The sequence below is a fragment of the Zalophus californianus genome, chromosome 12 (genome assembly GCF_009762305.2).
Source record: "Zalophus californianus isolate mZalCal1 chromosome 12, mZalCal1.pri.v2, whole genome shotgun sequence".
NCBI classification, from domain to species: domain Eukaryota; kingdom Metazoa; phylum Chordata; class Mammalia; order Carnivora; family Otariidae; genus Zalophus; species Zalophus californianus.
The window spans coordinates 82,651,535-82,672,613 of NC_045606.1; the positions used below are offsets into that span (position 1 = coordinate 82,651,535).

At 53.2% G+C, this 21,079-nt stretch overlaps 1 protein-coding gene across 1 annotated transcript in view; it reads left to right on the top strand.

Moving 5' to 3' along the window:
* The window catches only part of SND1 (staphylococcal nuclease and tudor domain containing 1), a 410,452-nt gene that overhangs the window by 377,833 nt on the left and 11,540 nt on the right, over positions 1-21,079 (top strand). Inside the window, exon 17 of the mRNA XM_027574982.1 lies at positions 16,381-16,569. Coding sequence (XP_027430783.1) covers positions 16,381-16,569 — 189 coding nt within the window. The remainder of the gene's footprint in view (positions 1-16,380; positions 16,570-21,079) is intronic.

Sequence of the window (21,079 nt, forward strand, 5' to 3'; positions counted from 1 at the left end):
TGCTTTCCAGAGAGAGATACTAATGCATCAGTTAGGAATTACATTCACTTGCTGATGTACTTCAGAAACAGCAATTGCTTAAACAAGATTAAAGTTTACTTCTTTCTTGGGCCGTCTGGTGGCTCAGTTGGTTAAGCATCTGCCTTCGGCTCAGGTCATGATCCTCGGGCCCTGGGGTCAAGGCCTGTGTCAGACTCCCTGCTCAGCAGGGAGCCTGCTTCTCCCTCTCCCTCTGCCTGCCACTCTCCCTGCTTGTGCTCTCTCTCTCTGTCAAATAAATATTTTTTAAAAAGTAAAAAATAAAGTTTACTTTTTTCTCATGAAAAAAGTCCAGAGATAGTCCTGATCTGGTACAGTGGCTCCTGGTGTCAACAGAGATAGAAGTCCCTTCATCCTTCTGCTTAGCTCTTAGCACACATGGATTCCATTCTCAAGATCCAAGGTGCCCTTGGAGCTCCACGCATTCGCTTCCACCTTCCAGTCAGGACACGAAAAGAAAAGGAAAAACTCCCTGGTGGCAGCTGCTCTCAGAAGTCCCATCAAAAATTTCAGCTAGAGCTCAGTGGTGTGACCAGTGAGAGGGACAGTCTTTTTACCTGGCCACACCAGCACCTGGGCTAAAAGGATACCTGTTAGTAAGAAGGAAAGAATGGGAACTGGGAGTCTGTGTGACGTGACATTGCAGTACCTGTTTAGGGAACACCTAGCCCAGTCGGCCTGAATCCGCGAGTCCCCGTAGATGGTGTGAGAGAGATGAGAAGTGGTAGGACGTGAGACGAGAGAAGTAAATCCACATTTCCCTCTTGGTATGAAAGCTCTGTTGTTCAGCTGAGCAGGGCAGTTCCCAGAGCTCAGGCCAGGCCGGTCAGGTGGCATGTGCCAAGGCATCAGGCTAGGGCTCAGCACCTCTATGCAGACGCTTCCCTCTCAAAGGAAAGCACCCGGGGTGGTTCTAGAAGTCACACAGGCCTTGTGCACTGCCAAGGCTTGGCCCACTGTATATTGGCCAAAGGCCTGTGATTTTTTCCCTGGGAAAACCAGAGTTTGGTCATTCTGTGACCTAGGCGCACTCCCTATACGTTTCTGTTCTCACTGTCAACACTTAACCCAGTAAGAAGCGCCAGCATTGTATTGAGTGCTTATTATGTGCCAGACGTTCTGAGAGTTTCATGTATAATAACTCATTTAAACCTCACATTTTCCTTAGGAGGGAAGTATTCAGTTTTATTGCTCCCATGTTAAAGTTTGAAACTGAAGCACAGACTTAAAAATAACTCACCCAGGTTACTAAACAGCGAGGCCAAATTTAAATCCAGGTAGTCTGGCTCCAGAGTTCTCCCTGGTAACCATCATGCAGTTCTGCCGGTGGATGAGACCGCCCCCCCCCCCGAATCAGGAGGAAATGTCAGAATTAAGACAGGCAGATGAAGGTAGGACCAGGCACAAAGCGCCTGGCCTATCTGTTATGCAGGGAATGAGTGAAACTCTTGCTAACAGACCAAGCCTGGCAAAGGCTTTTCTCCTCTTTTGATTCCCTTGTCTCCTCCACTCTTTGCATTCTCACTCCAGTCAGCATGATCCATTAACAAGCTATGCTATGCTTTTCTGTTTCTTCTCATTCCTGCCTCCCAACCACTGTCACTGTAACAGGACTTCCGTGCATCTTGTTTAGGTTCCCATCCTTCCTGCCTTCCTAAGAATGTACAGAACCCACTCCCCTGAGCCATCTGTCCCAGATCTATATTAAGAAGGGGCTGGGGCGCCTGGGTGGCTCAAGTCAGTTGAGTATCTGACTCTTCGTTTAAGGCTTGGGTCATGGTCTCGAAGTCCTGTGATTGAGCCCTGCATTGGGCTCCACGCTCAGTGCAGAGTCTGCCTGAGATTCTTTCCTTCTCCCTCTGCCTCTTCCTGCCCTCCCCCACTCACCCTCTCTCTATCTCTCTCTCAGAGAAAGAAAGGGAGGGAGGGTGGGTCTGTGCTCTGACCTGTCCCATCACCCTCTCTCTCAGGGTCACCCTCTTGAGCTTTTCTTCTGAGCAACTTGCACCTCTTCCTGGCCGCTGCTCTCTCTGTCATCCCCCATCTCCTTCAGTATCTGCTTGCACCTCCACTGACCTCGGCCTCCCTTTTTGTCCTGAAATTCTACCTCATGCCTGCTTTGACCCTACCAGTCACGCGTTCTTTCCAAAGCATGACCCAAATCATTCCATATGCTAGAGCATGTTTGCTCGGCCCCACCGGTGATGTCCCAGCCGGCCCTTCCCTGAACCCCTGAACTCTCTAGCCCTCAGGGTTGGCACTCTCCCCTGAACCCCTCCAGCACCTGCTATCTGTGCTACACTCCGTGGTCATGTGCTTTACATGGCATTTTGTCACTGGTCGACATGATGTGGCTTCGTCATGTCTCCTCAACTTAAGCTCTTTGAGAAGTTTGAGTTTTTTGTTTTTTCCCGTTTGCATCTATTGCAATGCCTAATGCAATGCTTTTCTATTTAGTAGATGCCAGATAGCTATTTCTTGGTTGGTTGATTACAATAAGTCCTAGGTCTCTTTACATGTCCTTAATGATTTTTATACATTTCAGTTCCTTCAGCATTTGTCTTTCCATTTTGAAGAATCCTAATCATTTCTGGATGTTCTCATCTCTTTAATCAGCTCAACTGGGCGTCCATGGTCCCTCTCCAGCCCTGCTATATCTTTCCAGAGATGCAAGGCCGAATCACAATGATCTCCCCTTTCAGGGTACATTGTACTCTATTATAACTGTAACCTGCATTTTCTGCTGCTTGCCTGGCCTTGGAAGCTGCCTTTGTTAAGAAAGCTCTGGACGGCAACCAGGAATATAGCCATGTAGAAGGTATTGTCCAGAAACAAGAGAGCCCAGCCAAGCACAGTCTCTCCCAGATGCCCAGGAGCCCCCTCCAACAAGCACCTTCCATTCCAGCACTGCCTAGAATCCTACAATGTGGGGACTAGGGGTGGGTTCAAAAGAAACAGGCAACAGCCTCATTTGGAGGGCGTAATGTAAAAGCTAATGGATTAACAAGAGCAGTCTAGTTGATTCAGGACATAACATGAGCACTAAAGATGGAGGTGTCAGGAAGAGTGAACCTGGGAAGGCTTCCCGGAAGACAAAAGTGGTGTAGGGGAGTTACCCCTTGCAAACCGCTTCACACACTTCTCTCGGCACTCCTGGGCAGAAACTTCCAGAAGGGCGGGTGGTGGGGCGGGTTGCCTTAGCATTCCCTTACTGGTAAATGACCAGACATCTCCCTGAGCATGCTCTGCACCTCTGCACCTCCCTTGGCAGCACAGGGGCTGCTGGGCGTCTGGCTTTTACAGCTGAGACGCAGGGTCCAGCAGCTCACTCAGTAGGCAGATCAGCTGGACAAGGGCGGGGGGAGGGGAGGTAGAGGAAGTGAGGTTGGTGAGAAGGGGAGTATGGTATACTTGGAGAAGGTGCGTGATGCTGAGAATCTCTCCTCACGGCATTTCTTGTCCTTTCCGTCCTCCCTCCAGCATCCCTGTGAGCACCTCCCTAAGATAGAGGATGGTGCTGGCCATCCCCCCTCTTTTTTTTGCTGCTTCTGACGTGCCCACTGTCCGTTTTCCTGCCCACTGACTTCAGGCCACAGCTCAGGAGCATCGAGCAATCGAGAGCATCTTCGACTAACATTAACAGAAATCAGGGGCGCCTGGGTGGCTCAGTCGATTGAGCGTCCGACTCTTGATTTTGGCTCAGGGCCTGATTTCTGGGTCCGTGCTCAGCAGGGAGCCTGCTTGAGATTTTCTGATTCTGTCTCCCCCCTCCCCACCGCACTCGCATGCGCGCTCACTCTCTCTCTCTCTCCCCCTCTCTCCCTCTCTCAAATAAATCTTTTTTAAAAAATCAAATTGCTTAAGTGATGCTTCCACTGAGTGTCAGGACGGGGTAGGAGTCTCACACGGGCAGAAAGTTTCTCATGGGAGAAGCTGCACTGACACTGGCTACAGCCAAGCTGTCTTCTATTAAAGGAGCCTTGAACCAGCAGCGAGGCTTAGGCAAGGGTCAGGCTCACTAGGCTTCCTCCAAAATCAAAGGAATTGTCCTTAAAAGCTTAATTGTGACTTCCAGAAATCTTAGCCCAAGATGCTGAGCATCTTCATTTCCTGTCTCCATTTCAGAACACACCTACGTTGGGGGTAGCACTCCCCACGGAGAACGGAGAGCAGGTGTCAGCAGAATTCTGCTTAGTACAACCAAATTGGGAGGTGAAACAAGGCAAATGAGGCCACCCTGGCCCCGTTTAGGGGAACAGAGGATAGCTACTCCTTGCCTGAGAACAGGGCAAAACCAGCCTGAGCAAAGAGTAGGGTTGAGGGACCACCCACTAGCTCCTGGGGCCTCATTAAGCTGAATTTTACTTGGGACATTCGGTTGAAATGGGAGAGAGAGGAGTAATTGTGATTAATGGCACCTTGGCTCCTGTCAAGAGGACGGACAGAGAGTCATGTCAAAAACTGGGCTGCTGACCCATCCTACCTGTTGTCCTTTCCTACCACTGATATTTTTTCCTCTCTTACCTTTGCTCTCACCCCAGTGGCTTTGAGTACTTTCCAGAGGGAACTAAAGGCCCAGAACAGCATGAGGAGCCCGGGCCCTGGGGAGTAGGTAAAGACAGGGAAGAAGAGGGAATCTGGTCCCAGCGTGGAGAAGCAGTGCAGGCAGAATGGTCACACTGGCCCACGCTCATTGCTCCTGGTCTTTCCCTGGACAGAGATGGCTGGGGCCAGCTGCAGACATGGAAAGGATTTGTGGGGGCTTATGGGGTGTGAGAGCCCCACTCTGGCGGGATGAGCAGTGCCACATTTTAATTGTCATTAGCAATAAAAAATGAGCAGTGAGGAAACCCAGCCTCAGCCCACAGAAGAGGGCAGAGGCCAGGCTTCTTGACCAGGCCATCTGGCCTCAGGCGTGCTGCACATCTCCCAGTCTGGGCTGTATATAATGGGTGGCTTTTATCCATAGGCTTTTCGTTGTATTACGGACAGGCCACAGAGATCACAGGCCCTCCAGGTCATAGCCAGCAAGGATCCAGTCTGCCCATGTGACAGCAGAGTGAACAAACAACAGCCCTCGCCCATTGGCACTGCTGAGCATGAACACTAGATCATCTCAGAGGATGTTTTGTTTTCCTTACTGTGTTAAAATAGGTCTGAAACACAGAGTCCCTGAAGAGGCCCGAATCTCCTCTCCCCTGGGCCAAAGAGAGCAGCCCCTCCGCATGGGGAGAGGGGAGCAGGGGCTCTTGCTCTGTGGCCTGTCCAGGGATGGGGATCGCAGGGCTGCTGGCAGCCCTAGCACACGGCCTGCCCTGGGTGGTGGAGCGCACAGTCTGCCAGGAACAGTGGGCCCACGCCAGGCCTCCTGTGGGCAAGTGAAAGCAGCTGGATTTTCAGGAAGGATACGGGTAAACACGGGCAGGGGGGCTTAATAAGAGGAGCCCAGAGGAGATGGTACCTTCTTAGCCGGATGAGGAGGGAGGGAAAGAAGAAGGAGTGAGGGTCCCCAGAATCTGACAGCTCCTCCTTCATCTCCTCAGTGCCTTCAGCTGCCTTCATGCAGTTGGTCTGACGTTAATCAGGAGGGCTGGGTATTCCATGTTTTTGTGTTGAAATTGGTTGCCATTTCTTACACTCAGTGTAATAAAATAACTAAATTGGCTGGTCCATAGCTGTTCCAAGTCCTTTTCTCTCTGGTGCCTTTCTCTGGCCTGCAAGAGGGATTGGTGTCTATGTTCCTATTTCTTAGAGACCGGGTAAAAGAGAAAGAGAAGGAGCTCCGTGTCCCCTTTTTCTCCCAGCATAAGACATCCTTTGCCACAACCTAACAGCTTTTGAGTGGCTCCCCTGGCCACAGCCCAGTTCTGAGAACTCTGAGCCGTCCAAACCCCAGATTCCCTTAAATCTAACAGCAGCTGCCTTTCCTCGGAGATTTCCCTGGTCTCCCAGAAGGGCCTGAGACCTGCCCACCCTGGCAAGGGACTTGTAGCTTGAGGCTTTCTCAGCCCTGCACTCAGATGTTCCTTCCGGCGACCGAGGACTAACCAGGACATCTGCCCCCTGGCTTGGAGGACTTACCAGGCAGGGTCCGGGGTCCTGCCCTGTCCTCATAGCTCTTGCTCTGGCTGTCTCATGCCTGCTTTTACCCTTCACCCCTTCTTTGCTGAGGGATGGTAGCCAGGAGTGGTGGATGTGTAGGAGACCAGAGGGAGGCACACACAGCTGCTGCCTGTGCTCATGCCTGGATAAATCGAGGAATCCATCCTCGCTCCAGTTATATTCAGTACAGGCAAAGCCAAGTGCGAAACAGCCCCTTCTGCTCATGACGTCTGGGAGCCTCTGAGTCATCAGTGCTGGCTGCACTGACCAAAGCCGGTTTCTGCCCCTCTGGGCTCCTATGGGCAGAACTGCTCCAACACGGGCAGCTGTGGGACCACCCTGTCACCTTAGAGAGGTTCTCAAAACAGGCCTTCTCCAGTTGGCTGGGTGCCACTGGATTTCCCCAAAGACAGTTTTCTGTCCCAGGAGCTTTCCTGCTCCAAGGTGACTGCCAGTGATCTGGAGAAGCTAGGACCTTTGACCTTTCATCATCTGCTTACTGAATGCTTACCATGTGCCAGTAATAAGATGCCATTAATAAATGCCCATTATAATACTGTAATTAACAGTGGTATGAGCAAAGTGCTGTGGGGAAAAGCATTACTAAGTAAATAATGGAATGGTTTGGGTGAAATCCCATCTGTGGAGAATCTTTAACGCGTTGGGTAGGAGTTCACAGGTACAGTAATAGGAGGAGTGTGCTCGCCGCAGGGAATCGTGTGCACAGAGGCCTGGAACGGTGTGCCATAGTGTGGAGCTAGAGTTGGTTTGGCATGACTAGAGCAAAATAATGAGGGCCAAAATGGTAGAAGGTGAGACAGTAAGAATCCAGTCACAAGCTTGTACCTTTCTGTGCTGAAGAATTTGAACTTTAGCAGAAAACAAGGAAAGGATTTCAGCAACGGAGTGATCAGGTTTGGATTTTTGTTAAGTAACAACAGTTAATGAGCATTTACTATATACTAAACTCTTGAGTGTTTAACTGCCATCAGTTTATTCTTCAATAAAAACCTTCGAAATAGGCACCATTATTATGCCCATTTGACCAATAGGAAAAACGTATAACCAGAGAGGTTAAATCAGTCACTCAAGGTCTCACAGCTAGTAAGTGGCTCCCCAGCCTGTCTAACAGCCTGTCCCCAGCCCTGCCGCACTGCCTGTGACGAGCCACACCACAGCATTGTGGGAGGGCCATTAGGGAGACACAAGGCTGGTGGTGGGGATGGCAGTGAAGGAGACTGCTACCCAAAGGTAGGACCTGAACTCAAGGAGGGGCAGTAAGGATAGAGAAAAGGCTAAGAATTCAGGGGACATTTCTGAGCGAGGATTAGTGTGACCTGGAGGTTGATTGTGAATGTAAGGGAGCCAGGATGATTCCCAAGCTTCTGCTACCGACTGGGATAAGAAAGGTGGATGGAGGAACAGGTTTTAGAGTGAAAATAGTAGATTCACCATTGGACGTGTTATATTTGAAATTGGTCAGGTGGAGTTAAATTCTGAAGAGAGGTCTGGACTGGAAATAGAAGTCGTGGTGAAAGCAGTGAAAACTGGGGACTGTACAGCTTAAAACGGCCCCCTGGCGAATATCCATATTCAAGGAGCCTGTTGTTGGGAGAGAATTCACAGTTGAAACAAAGAACAGGGAGAAGAAACCGTGGTTGGGAACCACAGAGGCCCCAAAAAAAAGAAAGTTTAAGATGGAAGAGGGGTTCTTAGCTCTGTCAGATCATTCAAAAGGTCAAAAACAATGAAATGCAAGAAGAAATTGTTAAAATGACAAGAGGTCCTGAGTGACTTTGAGGTGGTAGTTACATTGGACTGTCGACAGTGGTGAGCCACCACACCCGATGGGGAAGGAAAAGGCGATCCTCTGGGCAAGGAGAACCAGGTCAGCTGGGTGGACATGAGATCAAGGCACGGTTTTCTAGGATGCGCAAGATATTCTTGGGCAAAGAGGTGGACGCTGACAGAAAAGGGAATTGGAATGGTAATGGTAATGGTAGTAATAAAGAAGACTATCTGGAGGCCGCTGATGAAAGCAGCCTTCACTGCTCTTTTGGGGTGGCACTGCTCTTCTCCAGCCAGGGAGCGTGGGGGGGCTGGGCCATTCAGGTGTGCCCCACTCTCCGAAGGAATTCCAAAACTTATCTCAGGCTCAGGCAACCTGTGGGAACAGGTGCCACCAGTGGTGCCCCAGATAGGGGGGCAGAATAAGAGTCTCCTGACTCAGCTTCGTTCCCTGCATGAACCTCAGGAAAGAGGGAGTTAAATCTCCCACCAGCCTTTAGCCCTGGGTTTTCTTGGGAAGATGAACAATCTCCTTCCCTCATCCTCTGCACCAAAGGGACAGATTGCGTCAGTTTATAAACTGTGTTACCACTTGCAAAGGCCTGGAGTCAGCAGGTTTGCATTTCCCGGCAGGCTCAGACGAGGCTGATCGCCTTGGCTGGCAGGGACCAGGAGCTGCCCCACCCCCCCACCCTGTCATCCCACCCCACATCCCTTAGGTATTCGAGGAGAGAGAGAAAGAGAAACCCAGAGCTTCTAGCTGAGCCATTTTGTTCAGGGCTCAGGGCTTCCATCAATTTCCAGGAGCTTCTCAGCCCCTCTTGCCACCGTGCCAACCCAGGCATGATTTCCAGGCATTCCTAGGGCTTTGGCTTGGGCCAGTGCACAGATGTCAGAGAAGAGGTTTTCTGGAGACCAGTTGGCACTGTGGGTTGGACTTGAAGGGGCCATCTGATCTGGAGGTGCTGAGGGGTTAGGAGCAGAGGCGCTGGTGGGGCCCGGGCCCCCCCCCCCCCCCCCCCCCGCTCCAGCACGGGGCAGATCCGCGCCCGCTGCCGGCCCACTCCCCACTGGCAGCTGCCGGTACTAAGACCCAGGAGGCATTTCACAGGCACTGCCTCTCCAGCTCCCAGAGCATTACATTATTAATTGCACTGTGTTAACGTTCACCGTCTCTGAGAGACGTTGGTGTGTGTGTGCATGCCTGCGAGTGGAGGGGACACGTTGGCTGTGTTAAGCTGCTACTATATTAAGGTGAGGTGTCTCTTCAAGTTCACAGCTCTAGCTGTGGCAGTGCATTACAGCCTTCATGCAGCATCAGTGCTCGTGGAAAACCCAGCTCGACAGCAACGTGGCTACCTCCCTGTAGCAGGCAAGGAATCTCAGGGGCAATCCGGTTGCTCTGGATCACCACTCACATTCTGGCAGAGAGCTCTGGTGGGAGGCATGGGTGAGGAGGAGCCTGGAGTGCCTTTTATCCCCCTCTGCAAGCTTTCCTACAGGGCTTGCGGGTTCTCATGGGGCTTCCCCCCTTGCCCTTCTCCAACGTAACCCGTTCTCTCCTCTCTCCTCAGCCCCCAGTCACACCGGTCCACCCCCAGCCCCACCACCCGGCCCCGACTCTAACCTCAGCTACTTCAGAGCTGAGAGAACCTTAAAACCCTGTTCTGCTCTTATTTGCACGTGAAGAAACTGAGCCTGGAGGGGATATGACCCCCCCCCCCATCGCAGTTCCAGTCTACGGCTTTTTATTGGCTTTTTCTTTGCTCCTCGGTGGCTTCTTCCCATCCAAGCTTTCCTGTCTTGTTCCCAGTTCCAGGCTTCTGCCCCATGCTTGTTGCTGATGGCTTTGGGGGTGTTTCCAGCAGGCCTGTGGCCAGACAGCAAGTAGAAAGGACAGAGGCTTCTGCCTGTCATTAGGGCCCCTGCTGTCACCTCCCCAGAGGCAGCCCTGGGCGCTCTGCTCTCAGCTCGGCCTGCCAGAGGAGCTGGTGGCCTGTATGACCCCCATACCCTCCCCTGTGCCCCAGGGCAGGGGTGGCCGGTGCTGCTTGCTCCAGCCTACCTGGTTTCACCTGTCCTGCCTGAGGCAGCCACCTCCCCTAAGGGAGGGAGCATCTCCTCAGCGTTCCACAGCCTTCCATCCTAGGAGACTGGCTCTCGCTGTCATTTCCTGTGCTGCCTCAGGCACTATGCCTGGAGCTGGGGCCAGTGCACTTTGGGAGATGGAACCTTTTCTCCATCCTCTTGACACACAAATAAAGGAAGGTGGGTATATATGTATGGGGTCTCCCTGCCCTCTCCCATTGCCAGTAAATCCCTTCTGTGTTGTACCTTCTTTGGCTACCCTGGGTCACCTCCCAGAGCATGCAGCCCCCTGCTGTGTGTTCTGCTCTGTTCAACATTTCAAAGTTTCTTTGCCCTAAGTGTGGATTTGGGGGGGGGGGGGGAGGCGGCACCCACCTGCCTTATTCAAGCTTTCCTTTCAGTGGAGGCAGCCTCCAGTGCCTTCTCCCTCCCCAGGCCCACACCTCACCAGGACCCAAAGAAGGCTCAGGAGGACCTCTGTCTTTAAAGCTTTGCTCCAGACTTGGAACCAAATCCAATTTGGTTCCTGGATCAGGAGAGGTAGGGCAGCTAAATGAACCCCCAGGGCAGTCAGAATTTCCTCTGTGGTTTTATGGTGACCTTTTAACTGACCTCTCTCTCCCTCTCCCTCCCTCTCTCTCCTCTTTCTCTCTCTTCCCCTCCCTCTCCACACACACGTACACACACGCACACACACACGCACGCACACTTTACAGAAGGTTTCAGACTCTGCAGGCTGATTGGCTGGGAAAGGCCAGGACAAGTTGAGAGAGAGGAGTAGTATCTGTTAAGACTCTCTTCCCCTGCCTGACTTTCGCTTCCCCTTCCTGTGACCCCTTGCACTTAGCCCAGGTCCAGAATGTGCCACGCTGCCTAGAGAGGAGAATGACTCAGACCCCACTGCCTGCCTGATTGAAGTAGTTCCTAAGTGAAGAAGCTGGACAGAATCCAGACAAGGGAAAGAAGGAGCATTTGGGGAGGGGAGCAGGACGGGGACTAAGTATATTTCTGGAGGCCAAGGCAGTCCAGCCCGCTAAGGAAAGGACTACAGGCAGTGAAACAAATTCATGGCCACCACACGTTCCCTCCCTCCTGTGTTCCCAGCCATGGAGAGTGAGCTAGGGGCTGCTCGGGTTCTCCCCTCTCCTCCTTTCCCTTCTCCCCTTCCTCACCCACCCACAGCTGGGAAGGGTGAGACCACAGCCCGTCTGGGTGGGCACCGAGGTGTGTGTGTGTTGCCTGGGCATGGGAGCTCTTCCTCAGTAATTAGGAGACATGCAAATTAACAGCCTGTGCCGTTTGTATTAATTTGGTAAATAAGCCAGAACAATTTCATTATTGGCACATTAATGTGCTTGGGAGCAGGAGGACATGTCCCACTGTGAGGCAGCAGGGCCCGCTGGCTGCCCCAGCCCACAGACAGGCTGAGTCCAGTGTGTCTAGCTGCTCTCGGACTGGGCACGGCTGGCTGGGCTGCACCCTCCTCCTGACCTTTGGCCCTGCGGTGGAGAAGGACCCCCCTCTGCTGATCAGAAAGGCATCTGCTTGCTCAGCTGGGTTTGAGGACAGTCACACATTAGCTCTTCCCACTTGCCTTCCCTCCATTCTGTATTTTGCATGAGAACACCAGGGTTTAAGAAGCCCAAAGCTTTTCTAGGTTTGGGGGGAGAGCTAAGGGGACGGAGCTCAGCCCAAGCAGGGCCACTGCTGGCCGGTATTAGATGAAGGGAAGAGGAAGCAGTTTTATGTTATTTCTTTACAACATAGGACCCGCTTCTCGTTTTATGGAGAAGGAAACTGGCTAGAGAGAAAGGAGGTCGTATGACTTCCCAAAAATTCACGGCCAGAGCTAGGATGTGAACCCAAGTCTGTCTGACTCCCAAGATCCATGCTCTTCCTGCCACCTCCCTGCCCAGTCGGTGGACCCAGCTCTGGGGAAGATTCGGAGTGTAGAACAAGCTTTGTTCCCCGTGAAGCTGACAGTCTAGTTGGAGAATAAGGACATTAGGAAGTGAAATAACTGTTGACAACAATGAAGCGTTTATGTGTCCAGTGTTCTTTTTAAGTGCTTCCTATTTTTCTGTTAGCTCATTTAATCGTAACAAATCCTCCGAGATAGGGAATATTGCAGTTGCAACTTGACAGCAAACAGAGACACAGAGAAGGTAAGGGATTGGCAGAGGTCATGCAGTTGGTAGGTGGATCTGAACCGAGGCAGCCTAGCTCCACAGTGTGTGCTCTGAACTTCTGTGCTATATGCTGTCCCCTCAGTGCCAAAGGCTGGGGGAGCCCGTAGGTGTTCATGGGGTGATTGACTTGGGGGCGGATTAGGGAAGCCTTCACAGGAAGGTGGTGGTGAAGCTGAAAGAGCTCAGCTCACAGGGCCTAGTTGGGAGGTCAGAATCCCCACCCGCTCTGTCTGCCCCCAGGGCAAGAGATGCTGGTGGCTGGCCAGACCTGCAGGGGTGCACAGTGAGGCAGCGGGCGCCCCCACCCCGAGGAGGGGGGAGTGGGTCTGACCTTGAGGCAGCTGGGCTGCCTGCTGCTTCATCCCCGGCCTGCGCTCCCCCAGCACAGCGCCACGGTCCGCTTCTCCTCCCCTCAGCGCTGTTTTCCTAGGTCTTAGCTTCAGCATGAGCATTGATGAGCAAGAGTCTCCATCTCTTCCCTGCTGACACTGCTTGTGTCCACGTGTCCACACGTTCTGTGGTGTCAAGGCCATATTAGCTCACGCGTGCACACACCAAAGGCCCACACACAAATCAGACATTCGGGCAGCCCCTGGTAGTCACCCAAGGCTTGAACTCCCGGGTGTCACATGCCACCGTAGGAGGCCTCCCAAGGGAAGCTGTTGAGTCCAAATCTCTCCCTGAAACACTCCGCGCTGCTGAGGAGACAAGTAGCAATACTGTAGAGCACTTTGCAGTTCACACAACATTTGGTGAGTAGTGGGCCTCATTAATGATTACAACAGGCAGAAAGAACCCAGAAAAGGTTTCTTGTGTATCTGACAAGAATGAGCCTCCCCTAACTCCTGTCTTTGGTTTGAGGCAAACTTGTAGGAAGTAGCTCTCCATGGGTCTTTATATAGTCAGTCCTCATTATATACGATTCCATATTTGCGAGTTCACCTACTAAAATGTATTTGTAGCCCCAAATCAGTACTTGGTAATTTTTGATCATTTGTGGATGCGCAGAGTGGTGAACAATTTGAGTCTCCAGGTGAGCACATTCTCAGCTGAGGTTGCAAAAGACGGTGCTCTACCTTCTTGTTTCAGCTCTCATCCATAAACAAGTGTCCTTTTTGTCGTCTCCTTAGTGCCACGTTTTCCCCTTTTTTTGATGTGTGCTTTTTCTTGGTGATTTTGCAGTTTAAAATGGCCTCCAAGCAGAGAGCTGAAGTGCTGTCTAGTGCTCCTAAGTGCAGGAAGGCTGTGATGTGCCTTAGGGAGAAAATACACATGTTAAAGCAGCTTTATTCAGGCATGAGTTCTAGTGCTGTTGGCCGTGAGTTCAATGATAATGAATCATCAGCATATATTAAATAAGGTGTCTTTAAGCAAAAACATGCACAGAAGGTGATTATGTATTGGTAAATTGGTAGAGTCTTGCAAGAACCTAATCCTGTGTTTCACTTGGGAGCAGTGGTTCAGGATTCACTAATTCAGTGTTCATGGTGACTTTATAGAACATCACAAATAACAAGAATCAACTGTATCTGTCTATCTCTATATGAGTATGTGTATATATGTATTTTTCCAATTAAGAGAAAATATTGGTGCCTGGGTGGCTCAATCGGTTAAGCCTTTGACTTTGCCTCAGGTCATAATCTCAGGGTTCTGGGATCAAGTCAGGCTTCCCGCTCAGTGGGGAGTCTGCTTGAGGATTCTCTCTCCCTCTCGCCCTGCCCCTACCCCCATTCGCTCACATACACATTCTCTCTCTCTCAAATAAATAAATCTTTTTAAAAAAAGAGGGAGAGAGAAAATACCAAAAACCCAAGTCTTAAAATTGATCATAGAAATAGAGCATATGCAGACATTGGCCCACAAAATGTTACAGTCAAGCCACAAATTCCTGGCAATCAATCTAAAAGAACCATGATGAACAATGAACACATATACCAGCCTAGGAGCACCATGCTTAACCCTCTGCTTGCTCCCTGTGAAACTCTCCCAGAACTAGAGAAGGGTTAAGACTTTGGTCTTCAGATTGGGTTCTGTGTGCCCAGAAGGATAGACACAGCAGAGGGCTTGGCTGGAGAGGCCACAAGCCAAGAGACTGCGGAGTAGCCCCATCCCTTCACTGAGCCCAGCCCACCTTCCCCTGAGTGCTTTTGAGAAATCACGGTGTTTGCAGCAGCCATAATAAAAGGGGAAGCAGAGACCGCCAGGCTACAGCTTTACCTCCCTCTGTAATTCGAGATGGATTCAGCGGGAGGGCAGTGCCCAAGGCTAGAGATTTCTTTCCTCTGCAGCTGGCTGGGCCCAGGGACTTGTCAAGCCCAAGTTAACATACCAACTGCAGGCAGGGAGAGTCTGGGTAAGTGTGAAGGCAGTGCTCACCTGCCAAGAGAGTTGGTAGTGTTGACCCCAGGCATGGCTACCAGTCGTCGCTGGAGTCTACCACTTGTACGAGCCCTTGGGAGGCCGGCATCTGGTTGGTAGCCTCCGAGGTGAGGTGTGGATTGGGGATTTGCTAGGTGGGGTGAGGTCTGAGTGTGGGCACCTTCCGGGATGAGCGTGATTGTACCTGCCAGGTACTTCATCAACCCGCCTCTGAGGTGCTTGCCTCCATCCTAGCAATCCAGTGCCAAGAGCAGTGATGCAGGTGGCCCTCAAGCTCCTTGTCACAACCGCATTGGCCCAGCACAGGCTTCTCGGAACTGGAAGGTCTTGTGCCCAAGCAGGGCAGCCATCAGTTTTAGGGAAAGTGCACTTGGCTGCTAACACGGTAAAAGATAAGAGGTCCAGGAATGGGGGACCTATGTACCCACCGACAGAGTCAACTTGGAATGGATCTATATAGTATCTTTTTTATCTAGCTCTAATAAATTTTTCATATCTGCTTATGGGTCACACCCCAACCTCAGGCACTGTTGAACTTGCATTTCCACTCGAAGGGTTAACTGTAAGCCTTAAGTAGGAAGAGGGTGTTAAAGAATAGGGAGAAGCAGGGGCTCTGCCTCCCTGGTCCTGCCGCTTCTTTTTCTCCTTGCTGCCTTCTCTCCACATGCCCAAGCCTCCTGTCTACTTAAGGGGTGTCCTGTCGCCCACATGGCTCCCCGCTCGCCTCCCTACCCTCGCCTCTCTAACCCTCTGTTCTAGGCTGCTGCCGCAGGCTCCAACCCAGGCTTCAGAGAATTCCCAGGTATTTAGACATTGATTTTATTGCTTAGTCGAGCTTGAAGCTGTTTAAATTAATACAAGTTTTCATATTTGGCAGCAAAGATTTTTACAAGCCCCTTTAGCAGAGAAAGAGGTTCAAAGAAGAAATTTACCCTGGGCCATGAGGTGGGAGCTGATCGGCCACCATAAGGGCCGTGGCACCAAGGCCACCCTCTTGGGGGAGCAGAGTCATTGCTGTGTCTGGGGTCCTGGGTCTCGGGGAGGCCCTCTGTGGAGGAAGCTCAGAAGCTCGTGAGCCTCGCAGGGGTTCTGAGGGTTCTGAGGTTCAGCCACAGCACATGCCCCAAGGACTGGGCTTCCGGCAGTGATGGCACCCTGTCAGGGGCAGCCTCCTGCTGGGGTCACCCCCTAACCGCCCCCTGTGCACTTCCTGCTCGCATCCTGCCCACGTGCCCCCTTCCCCCCTCTCTTCACGTGGCTTCCATCCAGCCACTTTCATTACCTTTGTTGAGCACTAATTCCTTCAGCTGTGCGCCCTTCTTCCCGGGGATTGCCTTGCTCCTGGGGCCTGCCTGTCTTCCTAGATGAGCCGGGGTGGGTGGGTGAGTGCTGAAGAAGAGTGGGTTGTTCCCGGAGCTATGTCTGCTGCTTCTGTCACTCCTGATCCCCAGGCTGCGCTCACACACTCACACGGCTAACGCAGACTTCCCTCGCTTAAGCTGAGGGGAGCCGAGTTTACCCTAGTAGCTCTCTGCCAAAAGATCTGAGAAGAGGGGAGTTTTGAAGTTGCTTGGTCAGTGATGTTTCCATAAGGATGGTTCTGGGGTGTGAGAGGCTAGAAAGCGTAGATCCCACTTACAGAACTGAAGTGAAGGGTTTTAAGAGGGTCAGCCGTGCTGGAGCTCCAGCAAGCTCCTGCTCTTCATGCCTAATGAGCCCCTGTCAGGTGGCAGGAAGGCCCTGGTAGCCCAAGGCCTCCCCCTGCAGGCTGACACCCCCTTTTTCTGTTCCCCAGGTAGAGGTGGAGGTAGAGAGCATGGACAAGGCCGGCAACTTCATCGGCTGGCTGCACATCGACAGCGCCAACCTGTCCGTCTTGCTGGTGGAGCACGCCCTCTCCAAGGTCCACTTCACTGCTGAGCGCAGCTCCTACTACAAATCCCTGCTGTCTGCTGAGGAGGCCGCCAAGCAGAAGAAAGAGAAGGTACCGGTGTGGAATTGGGCCTGGCGGGGGAGGAGGCGAGTGCCACCCCGGACCTCGGACTTCTCGCCTTCCCGCCCCTCCCCCAAAACACCACACAGTGGACAGAGCAGTTTCATCATCCCCCACCTGAGGGATCCTGGTTGGTGTTGGTCTCAGACCCCACATGACCAAGGGAGAGGCTGCAAGCTTAGGCATCCTCAACCATAGGCCTGCTCTGGTGGACCTGGTAGAGCAGAATGATGTCTGGAAGGTGACCTTGGAGCAATGAGAGGAATGACGGGAAGTAGGGGGGGCTCTGGTGAGCAAAAGACCGGGAGTTGTCCCTTCATCAGCCCCAGCCCTTCTTCAGTGCCCTCAGAGCGCCCGGGAGACCTGCAGCCCACTTCTGAATTTCCTCCACATGGCCCTGCAGGGAGACCCATTTTGGAAGCTGCCCCAGGAGATGCATAAAGCTGTTAGGACAACAGATTTATAGCCCATCAGTCTCTGCAGACTCTGCATTGAAAAGACAAGGGGGTGGGTTGGAAAGCAGCTTTTGGAAACAAATGGACAATTAAGGAACCCAGTGGTTTGGTGGTGGGAGCTGGGCTTGGCACCCCCTGCCTCAGCCTGTCGCCACTGACTTACAGCCCGGCCCTGATAATGGGGATAAATCAGCCGGCCACCAATTTGTCAGGGCTTCTCTGAGCTTGAGGAGGATTTCATGGGACAGCCGTGCTGAGCCATAAATTTGTGCCAGGAATAAACGTTTCCTTCCCCACGGGGCAGCCATCTGGCTTGCAACTCGCCTCCCAGAGCCAAGGCCCAGATACCTGCCAAAAGGAGTAGGGGGCTTCAGGGCCCCAAGGCTCCTCATTCTCTTCCAACCCAGAGCAGCCACCTCCCCACTCAGCCTCTTCCTGGCTGTCTTCCCTCAGGGACCAGGCCCAGGGACATCTGCCTGCATCTCTCTACCTTTACTTCCCATCCCCTGGGGATGAGGGCAGGTGACCAACCCTAATGGGGGTGGAAGAACTCTAGGGAGAGGTCACCCAAAAAGCTTGGGACAGGGTGAAAGGGACTGTTCATGCCTTGGAGGACTAGGCCACCATGAGGCCTCTAAGGGAGGCTTCCACCCTTGTTCCAATTCTGCTCACATTAAGTCCCGTCTTCCTAGAGTGACAGGGAGCGGGCAGCCTTAGCTCCTACCACAAAGGAGCTTCCTCTTGGGTTTCCTGTTGGTGACAGCTGAACTTAAGGGTGCCACCCCCGTGTCCTCTGCTTGCTGCAGGGGAAGGAGCAGATGTGGTGCTGGGGCCTTGTGTGCAAAGGGCTGAACCTTCACCGAAGAATTAGCTGGGGGTCAGTGTGGAAAACACTGGCCCCTGAGGCTCAGATTCTAAAAGGGTCTTTGCCCCCAGGGTCTGCTCTCTGGGATTCGAGACCCTAGAGGGACCCAGGAGAAGACAGGGAGGGGAATGTGGCCTGAGGTGGAGGGATGGGTGCCTTGCTGGGTGTAACACTGGGCATCCCTGTTTACTACACGGTGCATTTGTCTAAAAGAGCCCAAGTCATCATTTCACTGGTGCCACATGATGATGGTGAGGAGTAATCATCAGTAATTAATTACTTAACACAGGCTGCATGTTTTTATTCCAGTCCAATTAAAATGCAGTGCGCTACTCTCAGTGCGAGGCCCTGCCCGCCTCCTGGGTCCCTCTCCCGCACATCCCATTCTCTTCAAGGGTCCTGGCAGAACCTAGGGCGGCTTGCCACTCCTGCTGGGGCTGGTTCCCAGGAGCAGCATGTGTGGAGCATTGCAACACCCCTCAGAGTTGGCTGGACTCCTGAGAATTTGGTAGCCAGCTGGAGGACAACAAACCGCATATCTGAGGTGTCCCCAGGATTTCCAACCTTGCCTCGCTTGTGACCCCAGAATGGCTGCCTTCGCTGTCCAGAGACAGGCACGTGTGGGTTTAAGAGGTCACGGTGGTACGTTTGAGCTAACTAAGGAAAGGTAATACTGAGGGATTTTGTGAGACTAGGAGCATGCTGAAGGCTTTGGGGAATGTGACCCTGTGTGTGTGTGCATTTGTGAGCGGGTCCCTCTGAGGGAAACTGGCAATGCTGGCTTCCCAGCTTTGAGAACTGAGCTGCCTCCCTGCTGGGCCTCATTCTTTCCTGTGCCCTGCAGACTCCTCTCCTCCCAAGATGCTGGTTGGGCCCTCCCCTTCCTCTACAGGAGGCTAATGCCGGGTTATCCCCTCCTCCTCCAGGAATACTGGGTGGCTCTGAGGACCACAGACGGGAGCCACAGGTGGCAGGCACCAGGACTGCCCTCCCTCTCCCAGCCTCCATTCTGCCCTAGCAGGGCCCTGGGCCGGGCTGCATTGGCCATTGATTGCCTTTTATTGAGCTTGCCTTCCCCACTGCGAGCTTGAAGGCCTCCACCACCCTGGCCCCATGCCAGCCCCACCCTTGGAGCCTCCTGAGCAGCGATATTAAATAGGATTTAGAAAGGAAAGCCTGCAGCCAACGGAGCCTCGGTCCACATCCCCCATCTCCTGCCAGGAGGAGGATCTGGGGCTCCCTGGGGAGAAAGTGCAGGAAAGAGGGAGAGCCAGGGATGGGTGAGGACAGGAGGAGAGACAGCCTGTGCTGTCTGGCCTCGCAATGTAGAGAGGACCCGGGCAGGACAGGAACTGGCATGACAGAGCGGCAATGGAGCAGATAAGGGAGCCGCTTCCCTTGCTCATTCCCCACTTGGGTCTGTAGCCAGGGTCACGGAGGAGTCACAGAAGAGCCCCGCCCCAGGACACAGTGCCGTCCTGGCCCCCAGCCCGAACACAGACCCTGCCACGAATCAGAGGAGCTGGCTGGGAAAGGCCTTTCCACATTAACGCAGCCCGGAGGTGGCCCCAGAGCAAAGCCGAGCCCTCCTGGGTGGCTCTTCCTAGCATCCCTGGGCTCTGCCGCTGAGGCCCAGCTCAGGCTTGGCTCCCCCGAAGGCCGAGAGCCTTCCCAGCTCAAGTCCCATCCTCTGCTCAGCATCTTGGCCATGCAGGTCTTTCCCCAGCTCCTCCATCTGCCCAGAGCCTGTGGGGAGAACCCTAAGGCACTGAATCTGTGTGCACACAGTGACTGTTCTCCCTGGAAGGGGTCTTTGGGTTTTCCTTGTCATCACCCCGTGGGTCCAGGCCGAGGAGCACCCCCTGGGAATTCCCAAAGACAAGTTCCTTGTCAGGGATCTGAGCTGAGAGAGCGCTGGGGACGGCTGTGGGGAAGTGGCACCTTTCTGGCATGTGCCTGCCAGTGTGTCTGTCCCCTCTCTTCCCCAGTTCTGCAGGGGACAATAGAAGCCAATATGGGCAAAATGTGTCCTTGTTCTAAGGGTGGGCCAGGCTCTCAGCTGACCCTCTCGTTCCCAGCAAGAAGCCATGTAGCCAGGCTGCATTTACCAGCTTGCCAAGGCCGCTGGTAGCCAAGTCCCCGGGAATAGATGGTCACCTCCATCTCCCGAAGGAAACCTTCAGAGCTCTCCTATTTGAGGGTCCCAGCCAGCGTTCTCTTAGAAATGGAGTTCCTTTATCTGAGGAGCAGCTCTCCACGTCCTACCAACCGTTCGGCCACCTCGTGCTTCTGGTGTCTTCTCACCTTGGGAGGCAGCAGGGTACCCCCTACTGTGCCCCTCCTACCACCCAGTGAGCTGTGGGACCTTGTCACAGGACTGGCCCCACTACTCCCCTCCTGGTGGGAGCTAGAGGCCTACAGGCCATCCCTGAGGCTTTTGTTTGCGGCCTTGACCTCAAGCTGCTGCCCACCTGAGGCAGCCAGAAGAGGAGCTCCACCCTTCTCCCCGGAGGAGGAAACCTGATGCTGTCGCCCAAGGCGCTTTCGCTTGAGGAGTCATTAGCAGTTTCTGCTCTCACCCTGTCAGTCTGTTCCCAGTTCATCAACACTGCTGAGGAGCCTCCTTCCCCACAGTGCAGGGAGGCAGGGCGGGGTTAGGATGGAGCCCAGAAGTGCTCCCAGGCTCAGGCCCCCTCTGGAGCAAGCGCAGGGCTCTGTCTCTCTGATGTGCTGCCTGGGTGCTGGGAAGGTAGGGAGCAAGAAGAGCGAGATGGGCAGGTGAAGGGCCCACTGACGGGGGGGTGGGGGGTGGTATGCAGACAGATTGGAGGGGAGGTGCTACTGGAGCAAGGAGCAGAGGACAGACTGGCAGACTGGGGCGGGGCGGGGGGGGGTGGGCTTCAGCTCATTTAAGGCAGTGCTGGCAGTCTTGTGTCTCAGAAGCAGTGAGTCCCATCTACACGGATCCCAGGGTGGCTAGGAGCGACAGACTGAGTAGTCCCTGCCCTGGGGAGCTTCCAACTGCGGGGCCCAGGGAGAAAGTCTACCTCAACAGGAGGTAGGCCTTAGAACCAGAAGTCACTGTGGCCGTCCCCCCGAAGTGCATTCAGCAGTCTATGCCATGGCCTCCTGTTGAAGAGGCCCTTTCACAGGGAAGTCCAAAAGCTAGAGACCCCCTTCG